Source organism: Pipra filicauda, unplaced genomic scaffold (genome assembly GCF_003945595.2).
Source record: "Pipra filicauda isolate LSUMZ 115617 unplaced genomic scaffold, ASM394559v2 scaffold410_size627686_pilon, whole genome shotgun sequence".
Classification (NCBI taxonomy): domain Eukaryota; kingdom Metazoa; phylum Chordata; class Aves; order Passeriformes; family Pipridae; genus Pipra; species Pipra filicauda.
In genome coordinates this window covers 346,102-373,472 of record NW_024104544.1, presented here as the reverse complement: position 1 = coordinate 373,472, position 27,371 = coordinate 346,102, and the positions used below count along the sequence as shown (strand labels likewise).

General features: G+C 36.7%; 1 protein-coding gene across 1 annotated transcript; it reads left to right on the top strand.

Moving 5' to 3' along the window:
• Positions 1 to 532: 532 nt before the first annotated feature.
• ZPLD1 (zona pellucida like domain containing 1) lies at positions 533 to 27,371 on the top strand. The gene is made up of 11 exons (XM_039385462.1): positions 533 to 578; positions 7,161 to 7,274; positions 12,269 to 12,489; positions 14,799 to 14,980; positions 15,625 to 15,697; positions 18,837 to 18,934; positions 19,561 to 19,641; positions 20,449 to 20,620; positions 22,006 to 22,114; positions 25,063 to 25,092; positions 27,040 to 27,371. The coding sequence occupies exons 1-11, from the start codon at positions 542 to 544 to the stop codon at positions 27,213 to 27,215; spliced, it is 1,293 nt and encodes a 430-aa protein (XP_039241396.1). The 5' UTR covers positions 533 to 541; the 3' UTR covers positions 27,216 to 27,371.

Below are 27,371 nucleotides of genomic sequence, written 5' to 3'. Positions count from 1 at the left end.
GTTTGTAGTATTTTGTAGCTGAAGTGAGAAGTGAAAAATCCAAAAAGATTTTTATGTTAGTTTTATGATGTGAGTCAGAAATGCAGTGACCTCAATGAAGAATCTGTCAATGTTTTCAGTTGGTTTATATTTTTGGCATTTCAGTTGAATCCATTGAAGTCGTACTAAAGAATTTAACAGCTAAACCACAAGATTGAAGAAATGCAGAGAACAAAAATCAAATTATGTGGATGTTAATGATGAAAAGGAGGTCTTATTTTGTCAAGAACATCCACATATAGGCTACAATGATTTTTCTCAGACTGTTCACTACAATAGTCTCTAAATCTTATGCAGAATTTCCTTTCTTTTTTCTCAGGTCCCTTGCTGATGTCAAAGTTTTTCTGATGCAGTAGACAGTATGAAGAGTGTGAAAGTGAGAGGATAATTTGTTCAAAGTTCTTTAATTCAAGTCTGAAGCTTTGACCATAAATCACTTCCTTCAGACCTGTTTTCCTCTCAGATCTGCTTTCACTGACAACTTACTGCGCTTCGTATCTGCATGAGTGTCCTGTGGGAAAGGTGGTTAATTGATGCAGGTTGGAAGAACAGAATAGAGATCACTCTCTTTTCTGGGAGGTTCAGGAGGTGTCCTTCTGTGCATTTTTATATGTGGAACTTAAAGCTAATTTGTGTTTTCACACTTTATTGAGGTATCTGTGAAACATGAAGTTAGGAACATAATTTCAAACAGAGTTAAATTCTTATCTTATCTATCAGGTATGTATTCCAGTACCTTTATTGTATGATACGATTGGCATGATTTGGAAAGCACTAGCATTTCCTTAAATCATTAAAATAATTACCTGGAAGAGAGATATAAATACACTATTGAAGTCACCTTTCTGGGACTGCAAAGCAAATATTCAGACAATATGTAAAATTCAACTATTCCATCACTAAGCATAGCTATGGTAAAAATAATATGGAACAGTGTAAGGGGAAAGCAGCACAGCTGAACAATGTTAGTATTTCACTAGTGGATGCAGAAAAAGCTAGAATAACTGATATTTAGCACAGAATAGCAGGTAAACAGTCTACTCCATAACCTCGGCAGTCTGAAGTGAATGAGTTAGATCTAGTAAGTCAGGATCTCTGGCTTGTTCAACAAAGGGTTGTTTAGATTTATATATACTTTAATAACTTTATTTCCCCAATAGTCTGTCTCCTTGAAAGAAGATATTAGCTGCTTTGTATAAATTTCTTAGAAATATTTCATATGGTCTTATTCTCCACTTGATCACTCTTTCTCTTCTTACATTATAAATATGCAGTTAACTTAGTTTCTTTTCAGACTAGATTAATAAAACCTCAGTGCATCCAAGGATTTGTTGTAAAAATGAAGACAGACATGTATACTAAGGTACAATGTGTAAATTTTCTAATGAATATTTTGAAGCATTAAAATGTAATTTTTTTAACAGCTTATTGGCAGTATGGTACACCAATTAATTTCCCTAGTCATTAGGCAGGTGAAAAAACAGTCTCAGCTGGAGTTTTGCCTATCTGAGGGTATGAGATGAAGCTCCAGACGGACCTAGTGCACATCTCTCTAAGCACACCTGATTCTATAGATTCAAGAGCACTGCATGGCTGTAAGACTTCTATTATTTACCCAACATACACATTTATTTCTCACTACCAGTAATAAGATTGACAAAACATACTGTCTTTTGAAAGAAGATCTAAGTTTTCAGCAGAGTTTAGAGTTATTGTTTCATTTCAATTCATAAGCACACTATGGATTGCTTCCATATAAATTTTTTATGGTCTTGAATATCAGTTCCCCATGCAGTGTGCTGGTCAAAGGTTTGAAGTCTTTCACATAAAAGTCTAATGATTTTGGTATGGCTTCCTTTTGTGGAAAATTAACAACTTTCTCAGACCCTTTGGCTTTTTTATTCTGTGAAAGAGATTATTCTAAAAAGATTGGAAAATAAACCAGAATTCTTTTAACTTAAACTAGGATTTTTTTAAACCTTAGAACCAAAGCAAAAGGTTTGTGTATTGTTTTTTGAAAACTGCAAAATTTATTCCCCAGTCTCATTTTCTTTGGACACTGTGGGCACCTGCTTGATTCACAAGCATTTGAGACTTAGATTTTGAGACTTCAGCTATCATTTAGAATTTTTCAGGTAAAGCTGCTGCTTGGTTCTGGTAGAATTTTGATTACGGACAGGCTCCATGCTTTGACACAACATTTAATTACAAATCTGGCATAGCATGAAGCTAATCCAGGATTCTTGTTTTTAAATATCAAAAATTGAGGGGAAATATATGACTAGCAAATAAGCACAGGTCATTCTAGGGCCAAATAATTGATGCTGATGGCAATTCAATGTCTGACCACCTGTGTACATGTAAAGCACGGTCTTTCTTGTGTAGTCTGCAACTGCTCTTTGTGTTCTGAATAGCTATAAGAAAGAAATTATTTACATATTTAAAGCTAGTTTCCTATTTTGTGGTGGGGAAAAAAAATCTGGTCTCTTTGTATATTCTGACGCGCATTGATTTCTGATTTCTTAGTTTTATTATTTCCTCATATGTGTCAAATTATTACATTTGTTGTATTTCTGTGCTGTAATCCCTCAAATACTGTAATTTTGGGAACATACAGTCTGCTCACAGGTCTGGCTCCATCATCAGCTTTAGTCCTCTGTTTGGGAAACTGCTGAACTTCAAGATACATATGTGTGCCTCTGTGTGTATATATCTGTCGTATATATGTGTGTGTGCATGTCTGAGTATATTTATTTTTTCAGCTTTTCAGGTTTTGCTAGGTGTCAGAAATGAATGGAATGGCACTATGGAGCCTGAAATCACAGAAATCTGCAAAAAAAGATATGCTGTGTTTCAAGCAGAAGGAAATGTTGTAGTTGAAATGTGTCTTAAATGTGTCTTAAATCTCAGATGCCCTTTTTTTTTCTGTAACAAGCCTTTTGAAAAAAGGCAATTATCACTTTTTGGTAGCCTTATCTTCAAAACAGTTACTGTAAAGATCCAAGTCCTGTTTTATCTGCATCAGAAGATCCAAGGAGATAATGTGGGAGGCAATAGTGAAAACAATCTGGATAATTCATTGCAATGGAATGTACAAGTTAAAAGAGAAAGTTCCACTGAAGAGGTAGAGAGATATTCTTCCGGGTTTTTTTTTTCACTGGATCACTTTTAAGTGATGGCAAATGATCTAGTATGTGTTTAGGGGCAAAGTGGTTCTGGAAGACTTGACCGCGGTTCAGTTAATGCACTTCACAACTACAGTTAATGCACTCACAACTTGAGTGCACATGCAAAAGCAAGTGTGGCAGCAAGATGAATGTAACCAAAAAGATGAGGAACTGTTTTGTCATGAGATGACTGAGAAGTACTTGCTGAACTATGTAATGATAATTTGAAATTATTTTTATGAGTAGAAGTAATGCTTCTATTCCATTACTTGTAGACACCTAATGTGTATCATTAGACAACATTTAGGCAGTTACTAGATATGTGTAAAAACACTTATAAATGTTCCACCAGCTTTATTATGTGCTTATCACATATACAATTTTCTTTGAGAAGTTTTTGTTATTACTATTAACTGTTTTTATGAAAGACTTATCCAGTCAGAAGGCACAAAGATCACCATATTATTCTGCAGAACTGCCACACCCTGTGAATGAGAAATCAAGAATAAGCAGGGTATTACAGGAAGTTCTCATAAAGTACATGATAAATATTTGAAATAAGTAATATACTCAGAAGTCAGAACTGGCTCACAAATGAATTTCATTAAAAGTGTAGGGCTGAATCAGTGAATGGTGTAGACAATGGAAAATTTTTGAAGAGCTTTTTAGAGAGGATGGGAAAAAAGAGAAATGAATATGAGGTCATGAGAGAGGAAAGAAGAGGAAATTTAGATAGGTCAAACCATGGCATCTCTGTGGAATTAAATTCCCAAACTGACTGCTAAAACCTGTCTTGTTTAAATCATAAACATCTTTACTTGGAAATTCTGTGCAGGTTTTCTGACATGGTGAAGTTCATCAAAGCAGGGATAAGGCCTTTGTAAAGTGATAACAATTAGATTGAGGACTGCATGTCGCAACTCTGACCTCTCTGTACTCTTCAGAGATATGTAGCACAGAATCTGATTCTTGGCACATCAGTGAAACCTGATATGGGTTTGCCAGTTGAGAGTTTATATAGAGATGGTCACATTTCCCTTGCTGTATGTGTTGGCATCTTTGCAATCATGGAAGTTTCCTTAACAGCCAAGGACGTTTGCTACTGGATCAAAGAAGACCGTTTTTGGAAAGCGCCAAGAGCAGTATTCCTTGAAAAAGGCTTAAAGAATTACATACCAAGTTGAAGAAAAAAGGGCAAATATCTTCCACATGAATTTGACTCCTAGATTATAAATCACCCCATTCCTAGGACTTGCATATTATCTTTACTTTTTTTGTAAATGGAATTTAAATTTCATGCTCATAAGCAGGCAATAAGGTTATGATGTTCCCGTTACTATTTTGATAAAACTTTTATGCTTCTTTCATTGGATGAAATGTTCAGCAGTATGAATATGGTACAAATCTTTCGGTTAGGATGCCTTATAAATTTGGGAGACTGAAGTTTACAAATTTCTGTTGAGAAATAACTTGCCAGAGGCCTTTAAGACCATGCTGGAAAAGCAGGAATGGCTCCTTTGATTCTTGCTGGGGTGGGTAGACAGGTGATGTTGGCTTTTCAGGGTGCTTTCTAGCCCTGCAGTTCTCTTGAGAAATGAAAAATAATGCCTGTTCCTAACTTATTTAATCAAAATCAGCAGGATTCAGCTCAGCTGGTGATGTGGATCTGCATGTTGATCCATTTACAGATAAGTCAATAGCCAGAAAGCAAGTAGGACACTATTGGTTGTGTTAAAATCTGAATTGTTCTGAATACAGCTAGAGAAATAATGCTATAAATACTTAATGTCTTAATTCAGATTTGTTCCTTAGCAATCATCTCTTCTTTCTCCAAAATGCAGCAACATAAGTTATGTTTAATAATTAAAATTTTAGAATTTATTGTGAAGTTCTGCTTTTCATCTAAAATAAAAGCTACAGCTTTGTCAGTGGCATCTTTTATTAAATTCTTTTCAAACAACTTTTCTTTTGCTAGCAAAAAACCCACTGTGAATGTTAGAAAATTGAAGTCAGATTGAGATCTTGGTAAATTGCCCTTAATATATACCATTGTAATGGACATAAGAAACCAGACCGTATACAAAGAACAGTAATTGCCACTTTATTGATGTAACCACTGTTCAAGCCAAGGAAAGGCTCCAGGACATTGGAGCAATGCCAATTTTCTGCAGTATAAAATGTTTCTTTCAAAATAAAATATGAATTTTCATAGTAAACAAACATAAAAACCACTACTTTGCTTCTCCATCTGAGAGAAATAGAGGGGGTGAGAAGATCATGAAAATACATAGGTTTCATAACAACCCAGTTAGAAATTTTATTTTCTTTCTCATGATTTCACAGTTCTTCATCAGCATTAGCTTCAAGTGCTGCCAACCTCCACAGGAGTCTAATGGAAAAAGAGTAAAGGGTCAAAAAGTGCTTTTGCTTAGAGTTTCGTATCCACCTGAAACTAAAAGGAGGTTGGATTCTTGCTGTAAGTCACACTTTAAGGAAGTTGTGCAGAATTTGGTGGGAAAACTGCTTTTGGATGTGATAGACAGCAAAAGTCATACCTGACTTACGAAACATGCATGCTTAGCTGGAAGATGGTGTTTTCAATTCTGAATTTTTATTCCATGTACTTCTAAGCAGACTTACACAGGAATCAGTGTCTGTACATTTGGACATACCTTTGACTTTTTAGAAGAATTTGGCTCAGTTGTGGTCGATATGTTAATTGGCAAATCACTTTGGGAGTGTCCTCTAAGGATCTTTCTTTCAACACAAAGCATTAAATCTTTGGTTTGTGTACTCTGTAAACATGGTTTGAAAACTGGTGAAAGCCTTTCTGTTATTGAGCAGACTGTAGCTCAGACTGCTGTGTAGCCACGAAAGATTCAGTTAAGAGTGAGGATTTGTCTCAAATGTTCTCTCCATGTGCAGTTGCCAGCTCTTCTCAGCAGTGCATGACAGCCCCTTGCCATGCCAGATACAGATGCATTTAGGGGTGCTTCATCTCTGGAGTTTGCAAATGTTCTTTATGCACTTGGAGAAAGGTGATGATCAACCTATCTGTATCTGCAGTCTTGGAGATAGCAAACCTGACTCTTAGAATGGCTCAGTTCCTGTCTAGGCAAATGGAGACCATTGCCACATACGGGGGCTATGTAAGCAGATCAGATGTATTCTCTAGAATGACAAAATCTTATAAAATAATAATAATAAAAGTCAATGCACTTGGATTCATGGACAAAAATCTCAATATTTTGGGCTATTTTTGACAAAAGCATATATCAGAAATTTTTTTGGTTGTACTAAATACTACAGGTATTGGAGATATCCTCCCAGAAGGAATAATTACTCAAAACACTAGAAATTCATGTATTCTGATCTCCTGATCTGATTTCCAGACACAATTCAAGTAGGTGCAAGTATCTGTACCAGCTCATTATGTAAGCTCAATATAATTCCATGTGTGCTTCAAAGAATGAATGTTTGGCAAATAGATATGAACTAATTTTTATTCTAGGACCTTGAGCCTGAGAATTGCTCAGCAAACCATTTATCTGTATGGTTTTCAAGGACTTAGAACAATAGTTTCATTTTAGCCAAGATGTCTTTCTTAGGTAATTTTTACACAGAAATGTAAAAAAAGCTGTTGGAGTTTAAATATTTAATCAATTCTCATCTGTCAATATATTTTACAGATTCTTTTTTCTTTTATATCATCCTTGAGTGTCTTCTTTTTGTGACAACTTATGATTAAAAGTTGTAGAAGTTAATAGAAATTACACATAGCTCAGAAGTAGAGAAATGGGCCCTGCTGTCTGTGACCTCGTTCCCATAAGTTTGTGAGCTTTATCCCCAGTTCCTTTGCTGGAGACCATCACCTCCTGAGCAGTTAAATGTCTGCAGTAAGCATCTTTAATGCACTGAACAGATGTGTGTAATAACCACTTAATGTTTTGCTAGGTTTTGCAATGGAACAGGTATGGTTGCTGCTCCTGCTGACGATTAAAGTGCTTTCAGTGACTGCTCAGTTCAATGGATACAACTGTGATGCTAACCTCCATAGCAGGTTTCCTGGTAAGTGTTTAATAGACTTTTTTCTAATGGCGTCTTTATTGTCTTGGTTCAAAGCAGTGCTTATTTTTAAATACAGAGCTTTAAATCTGTCTGAAGCCTGGGGGTAGGACTACGTGTTAAGTGAGTGTTGACTATCTCAGTGACAATGAACTTCTCTAATATTGCACTTTACTTTCTTCTAATTACACAGTGGGCAAAATTTAGTGCCTCACTTCAACATTAAGTGCTTGGTTAGGGACAGGTGAAGCAATGGGATATGTCTACCTATGATGTATGCTCTTGCCTCTAAGTAAATGGAAATTAAGTAATTTTTTTGGATATTGGATGTTCAGAGCTGTTAATACAATGAGAAATAGAAATGAAATGTCAGTCTTAGTGACATGTGTATCAGGGTTTATTCAGCTAAAGCATCCTTTTAGTCTCTATTACATTGCTTATCCTTCCTGCTTCAAGTTGTGTTTTGGGCAGAATAATAATAGTAATAAAATGGCTGTGAATGCTGGAATACTGTCTCTATCACATCTTGTTTTTCTGAGATAGCAATTGAATTGAATAGTTTAGTAATGAACTCTCAGTATAGTATTATGCTGTAATACCTTTTGTGTTGCTGCTTTCTGAATAATAGTAGTTTTGATGGTGGTGGTTTTTTTTTGTTTGTTGTTTTTTTCAGGAAGGGTCAGCTCTTTTATTAAACTTCAGTCATCAGAAAGCAGAAAGTGTTTGTTTTCCTTTTTTACCACCACACTGCTAGATGCTTTGTTGACATAAAGACCAGCAGTGGGTTTAACCTTTTTCCACTTAATCAATATGAATATGAAGAACAGAGAAATAAGACATGCAAAGAAGATCAAATATATTGTCTCCATTCCTGAGAAAATCATTGTTTAACTGAGTATTTCACAAGCTAGTTATATATTTCCCTTCTTAGCAACAAGTTTTCTAGGCTTGCCTCAGATGTGTGGGTGAATTGTACCCACCTGTCTCAGATCTACCTTTTAAGTTATTTTATGTAATTGTGGGTGTTTTTTTGTTATTATTCTGGCTTCTTGAGAGGATTACAACAGATGGAGGTACCTTTAGATTCATCTTTCTATTTTTTAAAATTTTTCTCTGGTCATTTTTTGCACCAGCCCTATGCCAACATTTATTTGCAATGCAACACCTGTGAACTGAATTCATCTCTTATTGTGGATATTTAGGGGCCTCTTGCAGTTCTGCCTCATAAAAAAGGGTCATATCAGATTCCATGTCTGCCAAATCTCAGTGACTTGGGAGAAAATCTGTTTAGATTACAAGAAAATAGACTTTTTTTTAGAGTAAATGCTAATGACTCCTCACTGCCTATAGAAACTCAGAGCAGAGTCCTACTTTTTCTTGTTTCCATCTAGGGCAGTAAAGATTCAAAAGCTGGACTTTAATCAACAGTCTTAGTGCTGATTTTGAGAGCTAGGAAAGAAAAATAATTCTGTTTATTAGTCATGCATTTGAGATGGGAGTAAAAACCAGAAAACCCATTTGTTCCCAAATTTAGAAGGTATTATATTCAATATACAGAAGGGCCTGCTAAGTAATGGGCTGGAGCTAGTGGAGCTGAGAGGCTGCTGGAACTCATTTTTCTGAGTTTAAGAACCTTAGAAGATGGGTGAGAGAATCTCTGCAGGAAAAAGGACCTCACTCTTCCTGTGCTTGCTTCCCCATATCTTGGCTCAGACTGTGGCTTTGAGGCAGCTGCCTCAGGGCCTTCAGAGTCCAAATGTAGGGAGAAAGGTGAGAGAGAGATCAAAAAGGAGAATGTTTTGGAACAAGTGTCTCCTCAGGCTGAGATAGTACCCACCGAATCTGGTTATGGGTAGGCTTTCTTCCTGTTCCTTATTTGTTCCTCACAAGGAATCTTCATCACCTTGAACAGGAATTCCAACCATGGGGCAAGAATGGTGTGCAGATACAGGAGAAACCATTGGGTTTTGAAGTTGCCTGCTCTTTTTCTTTAAATGTTGTAAGAACAGAAATTGTTTTCAGCAAAGAGGAGAAATTAAGCCTTCCTAAAGGAACCATGGAGCTCATCCATTTTTCATTTGTTTTTTCTTTTATCATACATTGCTTTGGTGAATTCTTGCATAGGAATGCTGCTGCATAAATAGGATGACAATCAGACAGGACTTCTGTTTGTATATTTGCAGGTTTGTTTTAGAGTGTAGGTAAGCAATAGTCAGCAGGAATGAATTAAAAATATCCCCGTATTTGGTAGATTGAAAATTCAGTGACTTCTTATGCCAAAAGCTAAATGTGTTCTAAAGAACACACCCCTCAGAGAGTTTACCTTGAGAAAAAGACTTTATTTCTGCATTGCAGTAAAGCATAGCTTTTAGAAGGCTTTTGGGAGATGGAGCCATAGCAGTCTGTCTTTAGCTGGGAAATGCAATTTTGATTCACGGGACTCCTGTAAGTACGTATTGAGAACTTAGAAGAAACTAAGAAATGTTGCAGCTTTTTCACTAAAATGCACTATGCATTTTAATTCAATATCAAAGCAGTGATTTGATCAAACAGGAAGTAAATACAGAGAAGCTGGTTTTGAACTATAAGTGTCTTTGCATGACTTCTCTGCTGGAAAGAGTTTTATCAATAATGTTCTGTGGCAAACTCCTGTCCTCTGAAGTTTTTTGCTGCCTGCTCTGGGGTGAGTCTTGGCAATGTGTGGAAGGGTACCAGAGCAGAAGGAGGCAGTGGAACTCCCAGCATTTGTCTCATCACCACGTGTCTGTCCTTAACTCAAGATGGTCTCTGTAGTATCTATGTACCTCCTGAGCTTTACTCTGTTTTGCTTGTGACGCATCCATGAGTACTGTTGGCTATAGGTAGCTTGGGTGATTTGAGTCAGAAAGAAATCAAGTGGTTCGCTTGTATGGAAACTCTGTGACATAGAGGTCATTGTATTTAAGCCTTCATCAGATGGGTGACGTAACCTTCAAACCGTCTATCCTCTCTTACTCAGAAAACCAGAAGATTTTAGTGCAGGAATACAAATATTTTTTTTTTTTTTTAGTTGGCTTGTTTTAACATATTTAGGAATAATATTTACCTTTCCAAATTGACAAGAAATGAGCTAGGTGTTTAGCATCTAAAGAGACATTAGATCTGTTTGTGCCTGGTTTCAGATTAATATCTGAACAAAAAATGTTTTATTTCCAGAATGGAAATTATTTCCATTTATTTCCACTCCAGAATGGACTAATTTGGCAACCATGCTTCCTTGTGAAGTAGATGGCAGAAAAGGTTCAGTCTGGAAAGGTTGTTTATCCCCCCGTATCACACAAAAAGTTGTGTTTGTACTGTATGGTCTCATTTCCCATAGTGTCAAATGATAATTTTGCAAGTGGTAATGGTAACTTAATTGGTGGAGTTAATATCCTGCTTTTTCAAAAGGCTTGAAGTGAGTTACAAATTAACTGAGTTACTTTATGTTAAATGCTGCAATTTGTTACAACCCGACTGCTTCTGTATTTGGTCCAAGAAAGCATAAATGCACACTTTGCCATTTGCCTTTTTGTACTGGTCCCTCTACCTTAGTATACTCATTAAATGGATCATAATGGTCCTCCTGTAGTGGAAAACAAGGCATGCTGCTTCTTGATCTTTGTATGTTATATTAGTGGGATTATGATCATGTACAAACCAGGAGTATTTCATGCCAAATCACTTCGACTTCTGTCTTGCCTCCAGTACCTGTCTGCCCAAATTTATACTCAGTTATTTCCTGCACTTGATTCTTTTGGCTTTAAAGCCACCACTAAAGCTGTCTAGATTAAACTGTTTGTGCTCCTGTACCATGGGGGAAGAACTAGTTCATTGTAATGGAGATTTCATTTCCTCTCTCTTGTGACAATGCAGTGAAACAATTCATTCCAGCAGTCTTAATGGTATAGTATTGACTGAAGTTGTTCTGCAATTTTTAATAGCACTTAATCTTCAGGCAGATGTAATAAATTAGTTGTTATATAAAGGAGTAATGTCTGTGTTTAACACAGTGCAGTATGTCTTTTTTTTAAAGCACTAGAGGAAAACACCAGAGCAGCATCCCAGTCATCTATGGGTAAAGAAGACGTTGCGGAAAAGCCATGTTATAACTCTAAAGCAAACCAAACTCTTGCCTGTATCCTAACATCATGTTTTTCCTTACAGCACATAACAACCTTCAGAACTTTTGAATAAAAAGTTGAATTCACCCAAGACCTTTTTTTTTACTGCTCAAAAATTGATCAATTTTAACAATTGCTGCTTTTGTGTTGTCATTATGTACAGAATGAAAGATTGCAAGATACTTTGTAGTATTGATCATCATTTAAGAGCCAACTGATTTTTCATCAAAGCTAAAGTTGATGGTTCTTAAAAAAAATCCAAACCACGAAAACCAGCAATAATAAAAATCCCAACTTGACAATGTTTGTAATAAATTGCTCTGATAAACTGTTGATTGTACTTCAAAGTCTGCAAGGCCTGAGATTGTGATCTCATACAAAGTGGACTCCAGACAACCTTAGACAAATGTAGCTAACTTTATGCCAGAGTGGGCTGGAAGGCAGAGCTTGACCTCCCAAATTTCTCAAAATCACTGGAAATTTCTTTTCCAGAAGGGAACTGTTTAATCAGACTCCAAATATGTAACCACTTGCTGTTTCCTACTCTACTGCAATGCTTCAGTTCATGAACGTGCTGCTAAAAGATTTGCGGGGGAATTTTAGAATAATGGTTTTGTTGCACGGTAGACTATATTGCTATTTTAATTTTTGTGTATTTTTCTTTAGTTAAGTTGTAGAGTCAGATCTGTTCTTCAGAATAATGCAATCCTGACCTTTATGTTCCAATATTTTGCTGTGACTGAGGTCTAAAAGTTTATTTGATTGGAAATTACAACACTAGATTAACTGCTGCAACAGTTACGTGTGATTAGTTGAAATCTTCTTACAATGTCTTTCCCTGTATTTTTCTTGCAGCTGAACGAGATATTAATGTTTTCTGTGGAGTACAGACAATTACTATGAAGATAAATTTTTGCACAGTTCTTTTCTCTGGTTATTCTGAGACAGATCTGGCACTGAATGGGAAACATGGGGATGCCCACTGCAGGGGTTTCATCAATAACAACACCTTTCCAGCAGTGGTCATTTTCATCATCAATCTGAGTACTTTGGAATCTTGTGGAAACACTTTAGTGGTAAGATATAGTCCAAGTGAAATTGTAACATGGCTATTTATGCATAGGATCCAGTGAATGTCTTTGACAGCATTGTATCTTTTATAGATACTTTGAATTACCCAGTTAGCAATATATTGCATACATCAAAGAAAAGTGGAGAAAGTTGGTAATTTATAATCTTGATTACTAATAAGAAAATGTGGTGGGACACATATTTATTCACTGATTAGAAAGTATAATTTTAATTTTTTTTTTTTTTGTGGAAAAATGAGATTTTTCCAAGGCATTTTTAAAACTCTTGCTGAACATACCTAGACTTTGCAGAAATAGAGAGTTGTACAGTTTGTGTGTATCACATTGAACAAGCAGTGACAACTTTGTATCAAAATACCTATGAATAACTTAGAAAAACGAGTGTAGAGATGTATTATTTTTAAGACTTTTATTCTATCTGGCATTCATACTTGCACTTGATCCCTGTCAGTTTTTATAACAAGCCCCCTGTTTTGTTGCTAATTGTGCCAAAAATGGGCTGAAATATTTGATATGCTCTCTGACCCCTTTGCCTTAGGCTGAATTTTCTTTTAAAATTTCAACAAAAGAACAGTTTACCAAGTTCAAGATTTTCTTTTCCCATTTTCACTGAAAAACTGTAACACCTCCATGACTTGCACTAGAATAATTTTCTAGGAAGCAACTTCTTCCTGTTCCTGTGTAGTTGGTCACATTGTAAACTCTCTGAACTTGCTATTTAATTATAATCATAAGAGCTTGATGTTTAAAAAAAACTAAACAAAACAAAAACCCCTAGGTAAATCCAAATAATTGGAGCTCCCCATGAAGTTCCCCACAAGGCTGCACAGGATAAAAAGACAAAGCAGCAGCTGTAAAACATATAACCAAAAATTCCCCCATCCTTTCTGTTTGGGCATGCTGTGCCCCAAAGAGAATAAAAGAGCGAGGAGCATCTCTTATGTTCCCTACGCTGGAGTAGTACAATCCTGTACATTTCTTGGCAGTGTTTCACAGCAAAGACCTTCAAACTAATTTTCAAAAGTAAAGGACAGACAACAGCTCAGGCAGAACTTGAGTAAAACCTGGGTCTGTCTGTGATACAGCAGACTCAACTTTTTATTTTATGGGGGTGGGGTGATAGGGAAGCTAAACAGAGCTGTACTTGGCTATACTACATCAGTGATCTAGCCTATAATTTTTAGGCAAACTAGAGATCTTAGAAAATTTGATTTTTGACATTTTTGTACCATTTAGCAAATTATTAGGTAAGCCACTGGTGAAGTGCATGGCTGCTTCTGTCTTTTAGGTGTATTTTCTGTAGATGAAGAAATCAAAAATGTCCTGTGCTACTTACTGCAAAGTGTTATAACTCATGTGCACCTCAGGATGATTCTTCCATAATGAAATACCTTTTTAAGAAACCATGTATTCTAAAGCTGTTGAAAACATCTGTTTTGCTAATACAGTTATACCAAAGAAATGCTACAGTGGAAGTCCAGTGCCATGTTAATTTGCTTTACTGAATTATGTGCCTACTGAGACAGCAAACCACCCCCCTGTTCAGATCAGTAGCTATAGACAAAGTGGGGTCAGGCTGCTACCAGAAGGAAAGTGTCCTTCAGTTTTCCTGACAGCTGCATGTTATTGCTGGCTCTGCACATTCTCTGAGCCTGAGCAAAAATAGCACGTGCCCATGGATTGAATTTAGGTTGCGTTGGCATTAAGCTTGTGTTACTTTTGAGCTCTGCAATTTCTGACAGGTTATAGTTTGTAATTTAGAAATGTATAATGTAAACAAAACCACAAAGTTCAGCTATTCGTTTTGTATCTATTTATAAAGTAAGTTGTTTTTGATATGTCAAAACCAAAGCTCAACAGTGAGGGAATATTGTTTCTGTGAATGAAATTGCTTGTGCATTTGCCTTACTATTGTATATGTAAGCTCATCTTAAGGTAATATTTTTTAACAATAATAGCAAAGTTCCTTCAGTTCTTTCCCGTAAGTCATGTGAATTCATTGGGGATGGTCAGAAAAATGTACCTACCAAAAAATACTCTTCCAGGATTCATAATTTTTTTCAAGCTTTGCTCAAGTCTGTTTTAAGAACAGGGGTATAGCTTGTGAACTGTACATGCATGATTTTAGGGAGGTGAAAAGTCGAACACATGTTATTAAACCAAATTAAGTTTTGAAGGATTTACTGAAGATATTTCTGGATAAATTATGAGCTAAAGCATACTTGCTGTCCTTAAGTATTTTTTGTTCCATGGTTAACTTTCAGATAACAGTAATCTTCTGTCTCCCTCAATAGGTATCCTCAGCTCGAGGTATCAATGCTTATGGAAATACCTCAGTGATACAGATAGGTAATGTTTCAGGCTATATTGATACGCCAGACCCACCAACAATTATCAGCTATTTGCCTGGGCTTCTGTACAAATTTAGCTGTAGCTACCCACTGGAGTACTTGGTTAACAATACCCAACTTGCTTCGTAAGTGTGCTTTTTAATTTCTATGTGCTTCATTACCATGTTCGTGTAAGCATGTATACGTGCATGCCATAGCAGTATTGTCAACATAGGAATTTTTAGGTGTGCAAGAGTAAAGGGAAAGGAAAAAGCACCAAAAGAAGAGGTGATACAAAGAAAAAGAAAATTCTGTAGCATCATTACATGAGAAAACATAGTTTATGAAAAGCTGTGGTTATTAAGAGACCCTTAGATAATGTAAAACTTCCATTAAAATTCAAATGGTCTCATGAAAAATGATAGCAGCAAAAAAAAAAAGTTCTTCATGAAATAGTTTGTAGGCATGTAAATACAGAATGCAAGAGAAAATATATGCATAAGTAAACCTTGTACATTATGAAAAGTGGGTTATTTTTTGTTACTTTGCCTCTGCTAATTATTTTTCTGATTCGTGTTTCCAGTAGCATCCATTATTTTCTGCATAGTTAAGACTGTCAGTAGTTCCACTATAAATTCCTGTTTCTGAAGTTTATAACCCAAATGCATAAATTAACTCCTTGTGATATGACTCATTGAGTTTTTTTAATGATAAAACTCACTGAAGTATGCAAACACAAAAATAAGGTATCTTTCTTCATGATGATTTTTGGTTTCTGGTTCTCTTGTAGGTCATCAGCTGCTATTTCTGTAAGAGAGAACAATGGTACATTTATCAGCACTTTGAATTTGTTGCTTTACAATGTGAGTATAAAGCACAGTAGTATGACTTGAACTGAATTAATCTCTGCACTAAGTGGGTACAAGTTGGATTAGCAGACCAAAGTATAGACTCTGCTTCATTATTTGCTATTTCCTTCTCACTCCTCCCATGAAGCAGGCCTTTCTTCCAGGCATCTTTCATTTCTGAATTCCCTTTTCCTTTTTGTTTGCATGTATCTGCTGTCTTGTGTTTATATGGTTCATCTTTGAGGTCACTTAGTCTCTTTGTCCTGTATTTATGCAGCTCCTCAATTTACAGCTCTGGTTTTCAGGGCGTAGCACCATGTCACCACTCAATTGTCCTAGTAATAACAATCATACTCTGAAGTGCATGCTTGTGTTTGAATTTATTATTTTTGTGTGTGTATGTGTAGAGGTACATTGCACTTAATCAGAAAGTACTTTGTAGTATTCTGTGAAATTATTCCAGACCTATTCCCTTAGCAATAAACGGTAGCACTTTGGCTGGGGTGTTTTTATGTTCAAGCCTCATCAGATTGTTTTGATCGTCTGTAATTGTAGTGAGGGATGTTGAATTTGTTCCAAATCTATAGCCCGCTGCATATGTTGCCTTATGGTGTGGACTTTAAAGATTTTAAGGTTTATTAATTATAACAGTTTTCATCCAGCACTTCTTACTTATATTTTAGATAATTTAACTTGAGTATGCATTTACTGTAAAAGCTTTGACCATGTAAAAATGGTTGGTGACCATAAAACATAAAAAATGCACAGACCTCTACTTAATATTAATCAATGAAATTGTATTTTTGTGTTGATTAAAATTTCTACTCATACATTTTAAATACCTGATTTAAATATCAATTTTTCAATCTATCAAGCATCGTTTTTGTAAATTATGAATCTGATTTTTTTTGCATTATTATTCATGCCATCATGCTGCTGAGTTATAATTCATGCAACTGATTTAAAAGTCAATGCTTTATGCTTTGAACATAATGAGCTATAAATATTGCAACAGGACATTTTTCAACGGCATGCTTTAAAAAAATTATGTTTGTTTGAAAGTGCAGAGCTCCAAAGAACAACCTATAATCTGTTAAAATGAAGATTATACTTCTCTCATTTTTAAATAAACCTGTGATCAAAAAGATGGGCCAGAGTGAGGGTAGGCAAATTTCTCAGTCAGGTCAAGCGTTGACCACAATGTATTTGCTGCCTTTAGGGCCCAATTCAGAAAACAGTGAAGAATAAATGTTAGTAGTGGTCATACTGAGCAGTTTTTCCTCAAATACCACATGCCAAGATGTGCTTTTATCCTCCCTACTCCAGTAAGCTTTTGAATTGACCATAAACAGGGGTGTCTTACCTTTCTGATTTCAGTCATATGACTCACCCCAGTGAGTAGCACTGTCATGAATAATACTGCTAAGGCTGGCAGACTCAAATGGTGGATATGCCCTTCTGCTTCACATCCTAGGGCTGGATAAATAGACGGGCAGCTTGTGCATTGCCTGCATTTTGCCCAGTTCTTTGGACACTTAATGTCTTTCACTTGGTCCCTGTTAGAAGTCCTGGTTTTGGGAGGGGCCTCAAGACTTGTGTCCACTCTTGGTATTGGTGAGGGGCTGTGTACTGAGGCATCTCTTGGCTGCAAGTAGGCATACTTTCAAACTTTAACTGTAGTGTTATTTCTGAAGATTGACTGTTAATCTTCTCAGCTCAACTCTATCTTCCCTCACAAGATGTTGTTTACATTTACCTTGTGATGTTAGTACATGTCATTGTTAGGAAAGACAAGAGGAGCCCTTATGATAGACTCAGAGTTTAACAGCAAAATGTTTAATGGGCTCTCACAGACCCTAAGTGGCTATATGTTTTTATGCCTTCTTGCAAATATCTGTCTAAATGAGTAAAAAATACTCTTTAAGAATAAAAGAACAACTATGTAATGTAATAGTAGGGTCTTGCACTCTTTAATCAATTGCAAAATGTGGCAGAGCTATGTGTTACAGAAATGTCAAATTAATTTGAAAGAAGGCAAACCTATCTGATTTCACTTGAGTGGATCTCCAAGGACTTGCTCTGTGCATACCTGAGCTGGTCTTTCCTTGCATGTGTACCTCCCATGGCCTCCAATGCTGCAGAGTTTGGATATTGGGCATGCTGTGAATTTCGATACTGTTACCTTTGAAAAGAATCACTTGAGCTTTGTACTTAAACCTTATTGTTGCTGTAAACTACTCCTTGCCATGGTCTTGCTTGCCACACGGAACCTGGTCAAAATTCTCTTTAACAAATTTTTTCATGCACATTGAGTGTTTTGACCCCTCACAAGAGGTCTCAACAGAGACCTGTGCCTGTGCTATTGGCATTAGCAACCTATTTGACATACGTGATGTTACCAGTTAAGTGCATTTTGATATGCTGATTTAACACCGGTCACACAGATCTGTTTCATGGCTTTGTTGTTAAAGTGACATTAATGGTTCAGACTTTTCAACAAGAAACTAATAAAACAGCTATATCTATGTAGTAGTATATGGGGAATTCCCAACTTTTATGTTGAATACAGCTTTCTTGAAACAGTTCTTTTGAAATACTAGAATTTAAATGAAAGTATTTGTTACTTGTAGTCTTCAATAAGCCAACTTCCATAGAAACTACATTTTGTATAACAAAATGTGTCTGTTCTCCTGGACTATAGCTTAAGATATATAAAACCTGGTGGCATTGCTATCTCCACTAGTTCACATAACCTTAACATTTCCTGGGAAAGGGTACACTGTGGCCACCCAGTTAAACTCCTCCTTCAGGAAACCACGGTAGCTGCTACATTTGCCTGTAGGCCCTGGGAGACTTATTGGAGTGTCAATGAATGGTACCTTTTCTTTAGTCACTAATCCAACCACTTCATTAAATCATAAACAAATTCTCCCAAACAGTTGCATAGAAAGAGGCCTGTCAAGTGTTTTTCATCTTCATAGACAAACTTGTAGGCAAATGCTCTGGCACTGCTTTTTCTTCCTTTACAGAGGACAAAGTGAATGATCATCCTACATAGAAAGGTCAGAAAAATCAGATAAGAGTTCAGTCTGTGGATGCAGGTGGATTGTTACAGTGGAATTTCTGTTACAGTGAGGCAATGTTTGTTTTTCAGGATTCAACATACAGCCAGCAGCTCCTTATTCCAAGTACAGGTTTACCTTTGAAAACCAAAATATATGCAGCTGTAAGAGCAACCAACCTTGATGGAAGGTACCAAAAAGAATGTTATTTCTTATCTTCCTTGCTATTCAGCTCTTAGTATTGCAAATTTTTCTGATTTAGAAGCATCTATTTTTCCTCATAGCTTTTTTGTATGTCAGAATAATGGTTGGTGTTCTATAATCACTGCCCTCCCTCAGGAGGGTATCAGGTTCTTGATGGTGAATGCATGTTTTGCTGAGGCTCTCATTATGAAAGTTTTCCTGTATTATACTTTAATTGTTATATTGGTTGTATTTAAGGAAAGACCTCTGTTTGACCAAGTGAGAAAATCCAGAGCTTTCGAAAGGGGGTTGGTTTTCAATTCTAGTCTTAAACGGCCATAGCTTATGAGAGGAGGCATACCAAGTGTGTTGTTATGGTGGTTGACTTGCATAAAGCCAAATGATATGATTTATACAATTCTGCTGATGTGCTGTGCTGTTTAATTTTTTAAGCAATGTGAAGAAACAGAATGTCATATATGACCTGTTAAATACAATAATTCAGGATCTATGTAACAGCCTACATTATCAGTTTATACGCTTTCCTGTCTGTCTTTTACTTACCTCACTCACTCTCCACCCCTGCTCTTCTCCTGCCGATTCACCTCATGTATCACTTTACTCCCTGTGCAGGTGGAATGTTTTGATGGACTACTGTTACACCACTCCATCTGGTAATCCTAACGATGATCTTCGATATGATCTTTTTTTAAGGTAGGTCCTGTATTTTGTTGTCCTTCCTTAGAAAAAAAATTACAAATCTCTCCAGTAGTGGTGCCCTAAACTGCCTGGAAAGTTTAAGCATTATTACCAGGGAGGACCAAGGGATAGGCTTATAGATAACATGTCAGAACTTAATCTTGTGTGTGAACATAAACAGAAAAGCAAATGCAAAGTCGTAAGAATTATGGAGGTAGAAAACCATATATCCAAAATAGCTCTACTAGGGATAACATAAGCACTCAAAGTGAATGGCTAAACTGGCCTTTATTTTACCAAAGGTAAATGTGGTGAATGACAGTGATATAAAACACCATAGACTCCAGACCAGGAGGGTAGTTAAGCAAATGATTAAATATAAATAGATTCTCCTGCTTCTACTTCAAGTAATAACATTTATTTGAATTGGAACTTCAAAAAAAATCTTGGCAGTATCTCAGATAAAATTTTATCTGTGACAGTTACTGGAGAGATACTGTCTTCATTTGGAGTTACCTGTCTATACTGGTTAGCATACCTGATTGCTTTTTGCTTCAAGTCTCAAGTTTCTTTGGGCACTGGAATTAAATGGTACCTTGGTTGTAGCTGTGGTGTTGCAAAACAAAGTGTGGTGCTTTTGTAGGAATGCATTTCAGCACAGGACTGTGCAGCCTGACAGGCAGATTGTGTCTGCCCATGTCGCACTGTGTTCTTTTCCAAGGAACTGTAACACTGAATTTGCTGCTTGGGTTATTCTTATCTAAAAGCTTCAAAATACTGAGAGTTGCTCATCCTAGTTTTACTCTTCTCTACAAAAAACAGCTGTGACAAGGACCCGCAGACAACGATAATTGAAAATGGCAAGAGTCAAATGGGCCGGTTTTCCTTTGAGGTGTTTCGCTTTGTGAAACACAAGAACCAGAAGATGTCAACAGTCTTCCTTCACTGTGTGACAAAGCTGTGCAGAGCAGATGACTGTCCCTTTCTTGTGCCAGTAAGTTTTAGCGGACAGAAGTTGTTGTTAATTATCTGGATATAAAATAGGCACTGGAGTTCTTCTGCATGCAAATGCCATGGAACTTTGGATGGCACAGAATGAAGGTGACTTGTAGGGGACTGAATTAAGAATGTTTTTTGTGTCTGAAGGAATGTGAAACAACTAATGAAGAATATGGAAATAAATATTCTCATCTGGAAATAAAATAATATCAGACCTGCAAAGCATAGGTTGTTGAACACATGAGAAACGACCTTTTCACCTTGTGGTCCTTAATTTTTAAAAGTAACAACTCCCAGACAGCTTTAGAGCTGATATTCTTAGAATAGCAGCAAGGTATTCATAATCACAGTGGATGAATAGAAATGCCTTATTCTAAGGCATCTAGAATTTACAGAAAATTTAAAGTTGTAGGAAGTGCTGTTATACTGACAGGGAAAATTTGTATGAGTTCATCATAGTGATGATGAACTATGAGAACATCATAGTGATGAAATCCTATGCCTCATATAGTTTATTATCACCTCCATTATAGTTTTGAAACTGCTGTTTCATTGAAGTTCATGAAGTTACGTCAATTCAAAATTGTCTGATTTTGTGAGTGTCAGGAACAACAAACACATTTTGGAAATTGAGACATTTAAATAAATATATAAACACAGAATGTTCTGTGATATCTTCAGAATGCAGCATTTCCTATTGAATGACTTCTCATTTAGAATTTTGAAGTGCTACCTGTTCAGTATACTCCTGAAATTTTGTACGTTATATTTTTTATGTTACACTTTTACATAATTCATTTTGTATTCCATTTATGTTCTGAGCTTTTTGAAGTTCTTTCACAAGAAACATGTTCTTTCACATTAAAGAAATACTCTTAGTTGAAGCATGCTTGAGTACCCAAGATGCTTAAGGTAGATGATAAGTTACAGATGTTAAAGGTGGATGCCAGGTGAGAGTGCTGGGGATTGTTTTAGTGTGTGTCTTTGCTATTCAGAACTCCAAATGTGGAAATTCTCACTTGAGAATCTTGCTAGAGTAGGGATTGTCAAGCAAAACAGATTTGTTGGGGAAAACTGTCTGTAAACATAGCTTTGGGAAATTAACTACTGAAAATTTAATATACTATAAGATGGATCTTGTGCACAACGGTGATGTAGTTTTGTAAACAAAGTGAGGCAAAATACAATGGGAAGCCAGGCATTTATAAGATACAGTTCTAGGAAATATTGCAGCTGTTTTTATTGCAAAATAATATAAAGCATATTAAGAAATAAAGTTGTAGTATTACTTATCAAAGAGTTTACATTAAAAGAGGAAGCACAAAAGGACCATAATTCTGTTCCACTCTGAATCTGTGACTGTTTTGATTGACCACTCAGATTTGCAGTAACAGAGAAAAGAGAGATGCTGGTGGGAGGACAACTTGGAGCCCTCAGAGCACATCTGGCAATGCTGTAATCTCTGCTGGCCCCATCATTACAAGGAGTGGTAGGAATGAACAATCTTTTTCTATGGACTGCAGGAATTTCAAAAACCTGGGGAAATAGCAATTTAATATAAATTTGCGGTGACTCAGAGAAAGGATGACTTCTCCATGAATTTGCTGAGTATTTTTTCCCTTCTGTTGGGGTCTTTAGTAGAAATTTTGAGCTAATATTTGTATGGCTCTCACATGCTTCCTACTCCAGTAAAATCACTGTGGGATACTGTTATACATATAAGGCCATTATAGTAAGTTCAAACTCAGTGGGTTAACTTTTTTGGTCAGATTTCACTGTAGATAATGGAATTTAAGGTACTGTGTTCAGTGTTGCAATTTAATTTGGACAGCTAATGAATATTCACTGCCACTTTCTATTCACTGTATCTTCCAGCTTCCCTCTGGGTTTTTACCTAAGTGTTGCCTGAAATTAATACATGCTATGCCTAGCCTTCGTCTATAAGAAAGAAGTAGGACAAACACATTGTAAATTTTAAACAGAGGGGGCACTGCTTTAATTTGAGGCTGAAATTCCATGATTTCCATTTTTATTGCCAAAGTTTTTAAAAGAAAAAAAAGCAGCTGTAAATGGTCTAACTGTAACCTGCAGTTTCTGAACAGAATTTGTGACTGCTGTTGACTAAATAATAAAGTATTTGAAAAAGTTTAAGAAATTACTGCTATTTACAAGTAGTTGCAGTTAAGCAACTGATTTCAGCAGTCTTGGATTTAGGAAGATGAGAGTAGGACTGAATCCAATCTAGGAAAAATAATTTAAACCCTTGGGAACAAAATCCTTCTTTTCATGCAAAGTGGTTGTACCCGCACATACAGAGAGAAGAACTGACCCTCCAGAATGGGGAACCATCTAACAAGAGACCATTTTTAGAAAAAATACACTGTCGTGAGCAAAATCTCTGCAATGAAAATGATTAATTTTTTTGCATTATACATGGTCCCAATTGAGTTGCTACTATCTGATTAGTCAAGAAAAAGTGAGAACTAACTTCAAAGTTGCATACATGAGTACTTATGGGAAATGAATGACAGATCTGCTCAGACAAACATGCATGTTAGAGTATTGCTGCCTTAGGCAAATAATGGAAACTAGATACAGCTTGTTATATGAACAACCCCTGTTAGGTAATATAGCTTATGATTCAAATGCTGTGAATGCTATTTTTACAATTAAAAAAAGAGATATTTATCATTTTCCTTTAAATATTGCTTTGCTTCAAGCGAAGTGATCTGTCCATGGGTGTTTTGTGGTCCCGAAGAAATGATAAACAATTTTATAGTTTCATGACAACTGTTGACATTGTTTAAATGAAAACATCAATAAGGCTGAAAAAGGAAAATAATTTTTTAGGTGTCTTCTGCTTGAGATATGTGGGTAAAACTTTTTAGATTAGAAATATTTATCCATCTTCATAGTATGCTTCTGGAGCATCTTTCTGCTGCTGTGACAGAAGGATAGTTTGATGTTAAGTACTCCAAAAGAAAACGGGATTCAGTTTACAACTCAACCATGAATTTCAGCAGTGGCATTGGACAAGTCCCTCAATCTGACTCGCACCTCGCTTTTCCTTCTGGAGCAGAAAGGAATTAGTTTTGCTGTCTCTTCTCATTGGGAAAATAAGCACATAAAAAACGTGAGGCTCATGTATACTATAGTTAACAAGTTAAAAGAGGGAAGATCATGAGAGAACTTGAACAAAACTATCTGGGTTTGGATGAGAAATGCCAGGGTGAAGTGCTGGCTTACTCTGGTGTGATGCTGCACTATTTTCAAAACCAACTCTGGCCCAGCTTTACCAAAGATACAGAGCCCATCAAACCTGCTGCACCCAACTCACCACAGTACATTTGCCAGTATTAGGACTGCAGTTGCATGGATGTGCAGCCCCTCACTTCCCTCCTTTAGGATGGTGCTGCATCTGCCCTGGGGCTGGGCCCTGTGCATATTGGCACCCTCAGAGGCCTCTCAAGTGAGCCAGGTCTCCCCATTACTCCAGTCACCAGTTTTTCTGGCAACAGAGCTGTTTATGAAGCTGCCTTTGTAGGAACTGAATAGAGCCACTGCAAATGAGTAATGGTCCTCCTCCTGTGTAGCTCTGAACTCATATTTCTAACATTTTGTTCTTTTCAGAGAAATGTTATTGGTTTTTTGTTAATCTAAAATAAGTCATTACAGGAGGCATGCATGGAAGAAAATATTTTAGTCTCTGTATGGAAGTAAAGCAGGTACCTACTTGTGAAGTTGAAATTATGTAGCTTTTGATGGATGTCTCAGTTAAATTTAGGAGACAGCTGCTCAAAACAAATGTATATGTGAGCTATGCTTACAAATTGTGCAACCCCCCAAAAAAATATTGACAAGAAATGTAATTCTGAAAGGGACAATGGCAAGTAAGTAAAAACTGGAGACGAAATACAAATGTTTCCCTGGATATAATGCCCCTGTATAACTGTCAAGAGAAAAATGAGCATGGGGAAAGGGCATTTTTGTAATAATTTATGGTCACTGATATATTTTTCCTTGTAGAACACCAGGTAATTTTTTTTCTATAGAGATACTTTATAATATGATTAACAGTGAAGGGATTTGTGTATAATATTGTGTTTAGAGCTGTATTTTTGTTGAGGGTCAGAATAGACTTTCCACATTTTCAATTAAGCGATTCCTGCATTAAAGTGGTGTTGGTTTGTTTTTCCACAGAATATTAAGTAGCTTCATATTGTTGTGCTGACATTAAAAATGAAGCAAAGTCGTGTAATTATTGTTATTGTCTGTATTCTAACAGAGATGCTTAAAGCTCCTAGTCAATAGGACAAGCAGAGCTGATGTACTCGTAAAATGAAATGGGGACTGTTGTCTTTTGTGTTGCAAGGGGGGAGGAGATAGGCAGAGGTATTTTAAAAATATAACATATGCCTTTTTTTTTTTTATATATAGATGAGACGCCAACCAACAATTCAGAGCTCGGTAAGTTAATCGGAATTCCAAGAAACATGAAAGAGGGTTTATGAGTGAAACAGATCTGAGGAGATGAATGGTTTTGATTGATATCTATGCAATGGAGCTTTTTCCCCTTCTTTCTGGCTTTTTTTTTTTTTTTTTTTTTTTTTCTGTGTGTGTAAGTGTGATTTAAATGAGTCAATACCAACATGCTGAAAAGAAAGCAATTGATAAGTCTGGAATTCTCAGTTTAATTTGTGTGTCCAGCTCCATCAGCATAGAAACTTCTGATCCTATGATGAAACTGAAATGAAGATCTGCTGCTATGTCATACGAGGGTGAGGGAACACTATAACCACCAGGTGCAAAATCAGACTTTACAGTAAAATTTGCTTATGCCACACAGGAGTAAAACAGGAAAATGGTTACTATAGTGCAGTCCAGCTCAGTTCACAGCTCTAAGCTAGAAAATCAGAGTTGCAGTTCCTGTTCTCCCGGCTTTTAACCACACAAAGAACCTATGGAGAAGCTTGGATAGAAATTGATGGCTAGGGCAGTGAAGCAAATAGGCTGCAAGGGAGATTAGCGCTCTAAGTTTTAGGGTGCTTCTCCTTTGGGCACTTGGAGGACTTGTTTCAGCCTGTCTGTTACTGTTCTCTGCTGGTAACAAGGAGTAGCTAATGACTAAGAAAGGATAGTCAGGGTAACCAGGTGGTACATTGGGCCATTCTACCTCATACTCCTTCATAAAAGGACTGAGTGGAACAAGGATCCTATCCTGTCCTCTGAACTCTAATATTATTTGTTCCTTTCTTTTCTCAACTTAGAACATATAAAGGCAGCTACCTTTCTTGCCTGTCACAGAAACAAAGTTCTCCCTGTAATTAATTTCTCCCTGGTGTGTTCCTACTCATGGATATAATTAAAATAATAAAAAGCAGATTTTTTATTTGCTGCACACAGTTTGCTTTGTTAATGGCTGCTACCTGTCCTTTCCATGCAATGGAAGCAGCAGCCCTCTCTATCCCAGAGCAACAGCCTTTCCTTTGCCTGTTGCTGTCCCAGAGGAGAGCATAGAGGTAGAGTGAGGTGAGATTACTACTGTAGCAGACAGAAGGCAGCACAGTGTTGAGAAGGGGAGGGAAACCTGATCAACAGTGCTGATTTTTTTTCAGGTTTGGTGAGGAGGGAGAGATCACTGATGTTGAGGGCAGGTGGCTGCTTCTGGGAGGAGCAGTCTGGTTTCTCACACAGAGGCTGTGTTGTCATTTCACCTCGCTCCCCAGCACTGGCTACGGCAAACACACGTTGGTACTTTGGCTACTACCTACTACTAAAATGCTTTTTTCGCCCTTCTGCTGGAAAAGACAATACAGGCTGGATGTGTGTAGTTTGGTATCTCAGAACTGGTCCGTGAACAGACTGTTGAACTGCAATAAGTTGTAAATATGTTACCTCTTCTACCTGAGAATTGAGAAACACATTAAGAAGCCCTCTGTGAAGGTGTACAGACAAACTTAGAGAGGTCTGCTGTCTGGTGTGAGATACGCCTGCTAAGAATTTATATACACTTTGAATTGACATGTAGTTAATGATAGTGTGGAAGAAATCCTTTAATTAACTTGATTAGGCCACAGATCCTTATACCTCTGCCTTGATAGTTCTTGGACAATGATAGTCTTGGCTTAAGTAGCACAGGTCAAGGTTGGTCACTAGCACATGAGGGATTATGCCTTAGAAGGCATATATCTTTATCCCCCAGCATGATTGATATTTAAAGAACTAATAACTCTTTTCAAAATATACTTAGATAAGCTTTATCCAAGTAGACAGATGCTCATTCTGAGCTACAGTTTTAGTTCCTCCACTGCAATTATACTGTATATAGAGTAGTCTAACAGGAAGAGAGAAGTATTTGACACTTCTGAGTGATTATAACCAGATTTTACCTCAGCAATTTTCTTCTCATTGCAGCTCATCCAAATGGACCTCCTTTCCAGATGAACTCAGTCACCAGTGCGCTGATTTCAGGCATTGTTGTCCTAGGAATATCAAGCATTTTCTTTTTTGTATGTTCTCTAACTCTTCTGCACAGGAATTGGCCCAACAGTTCAGTCCCGAGTGGCATCCGAAACCCAGTTTTCAACTGAAAGTGATGATTTATTTGCACTTTTTCTTTGGGGTTGCCTTTCTTGTCTGTGAAATATGATTCCATTAAAAAGTAATATGAAGGCAACACTCCAGTGGTATCCAGCTTCTATTCCGGTTATTATACATTTTTAGATTTGCTAGATGTTGTGTAGGTA

Coding starts and splice junctions, on each gene's coding strand:
- ZPLD1 (XM_039385462.1), top strand. CDS start 542: ATGAGTGTCCTGTGGGAAAGGTGGTTAATTGATGCAG. Junction 579..7,160: donor AAGGTGGTTAATTGATGCAG/GTTGGAAGAACA, acceptor ATGTTTTGCTAG/GTTTTGCAATGGAACAGGTA. Junction 18,935..19,560: donor GCAACCAACCTTGATGGAAG/GTACCAAAAAGA, acceptor CTCCCTGTGCAG/GTGGAATGTTTTGATGGACT.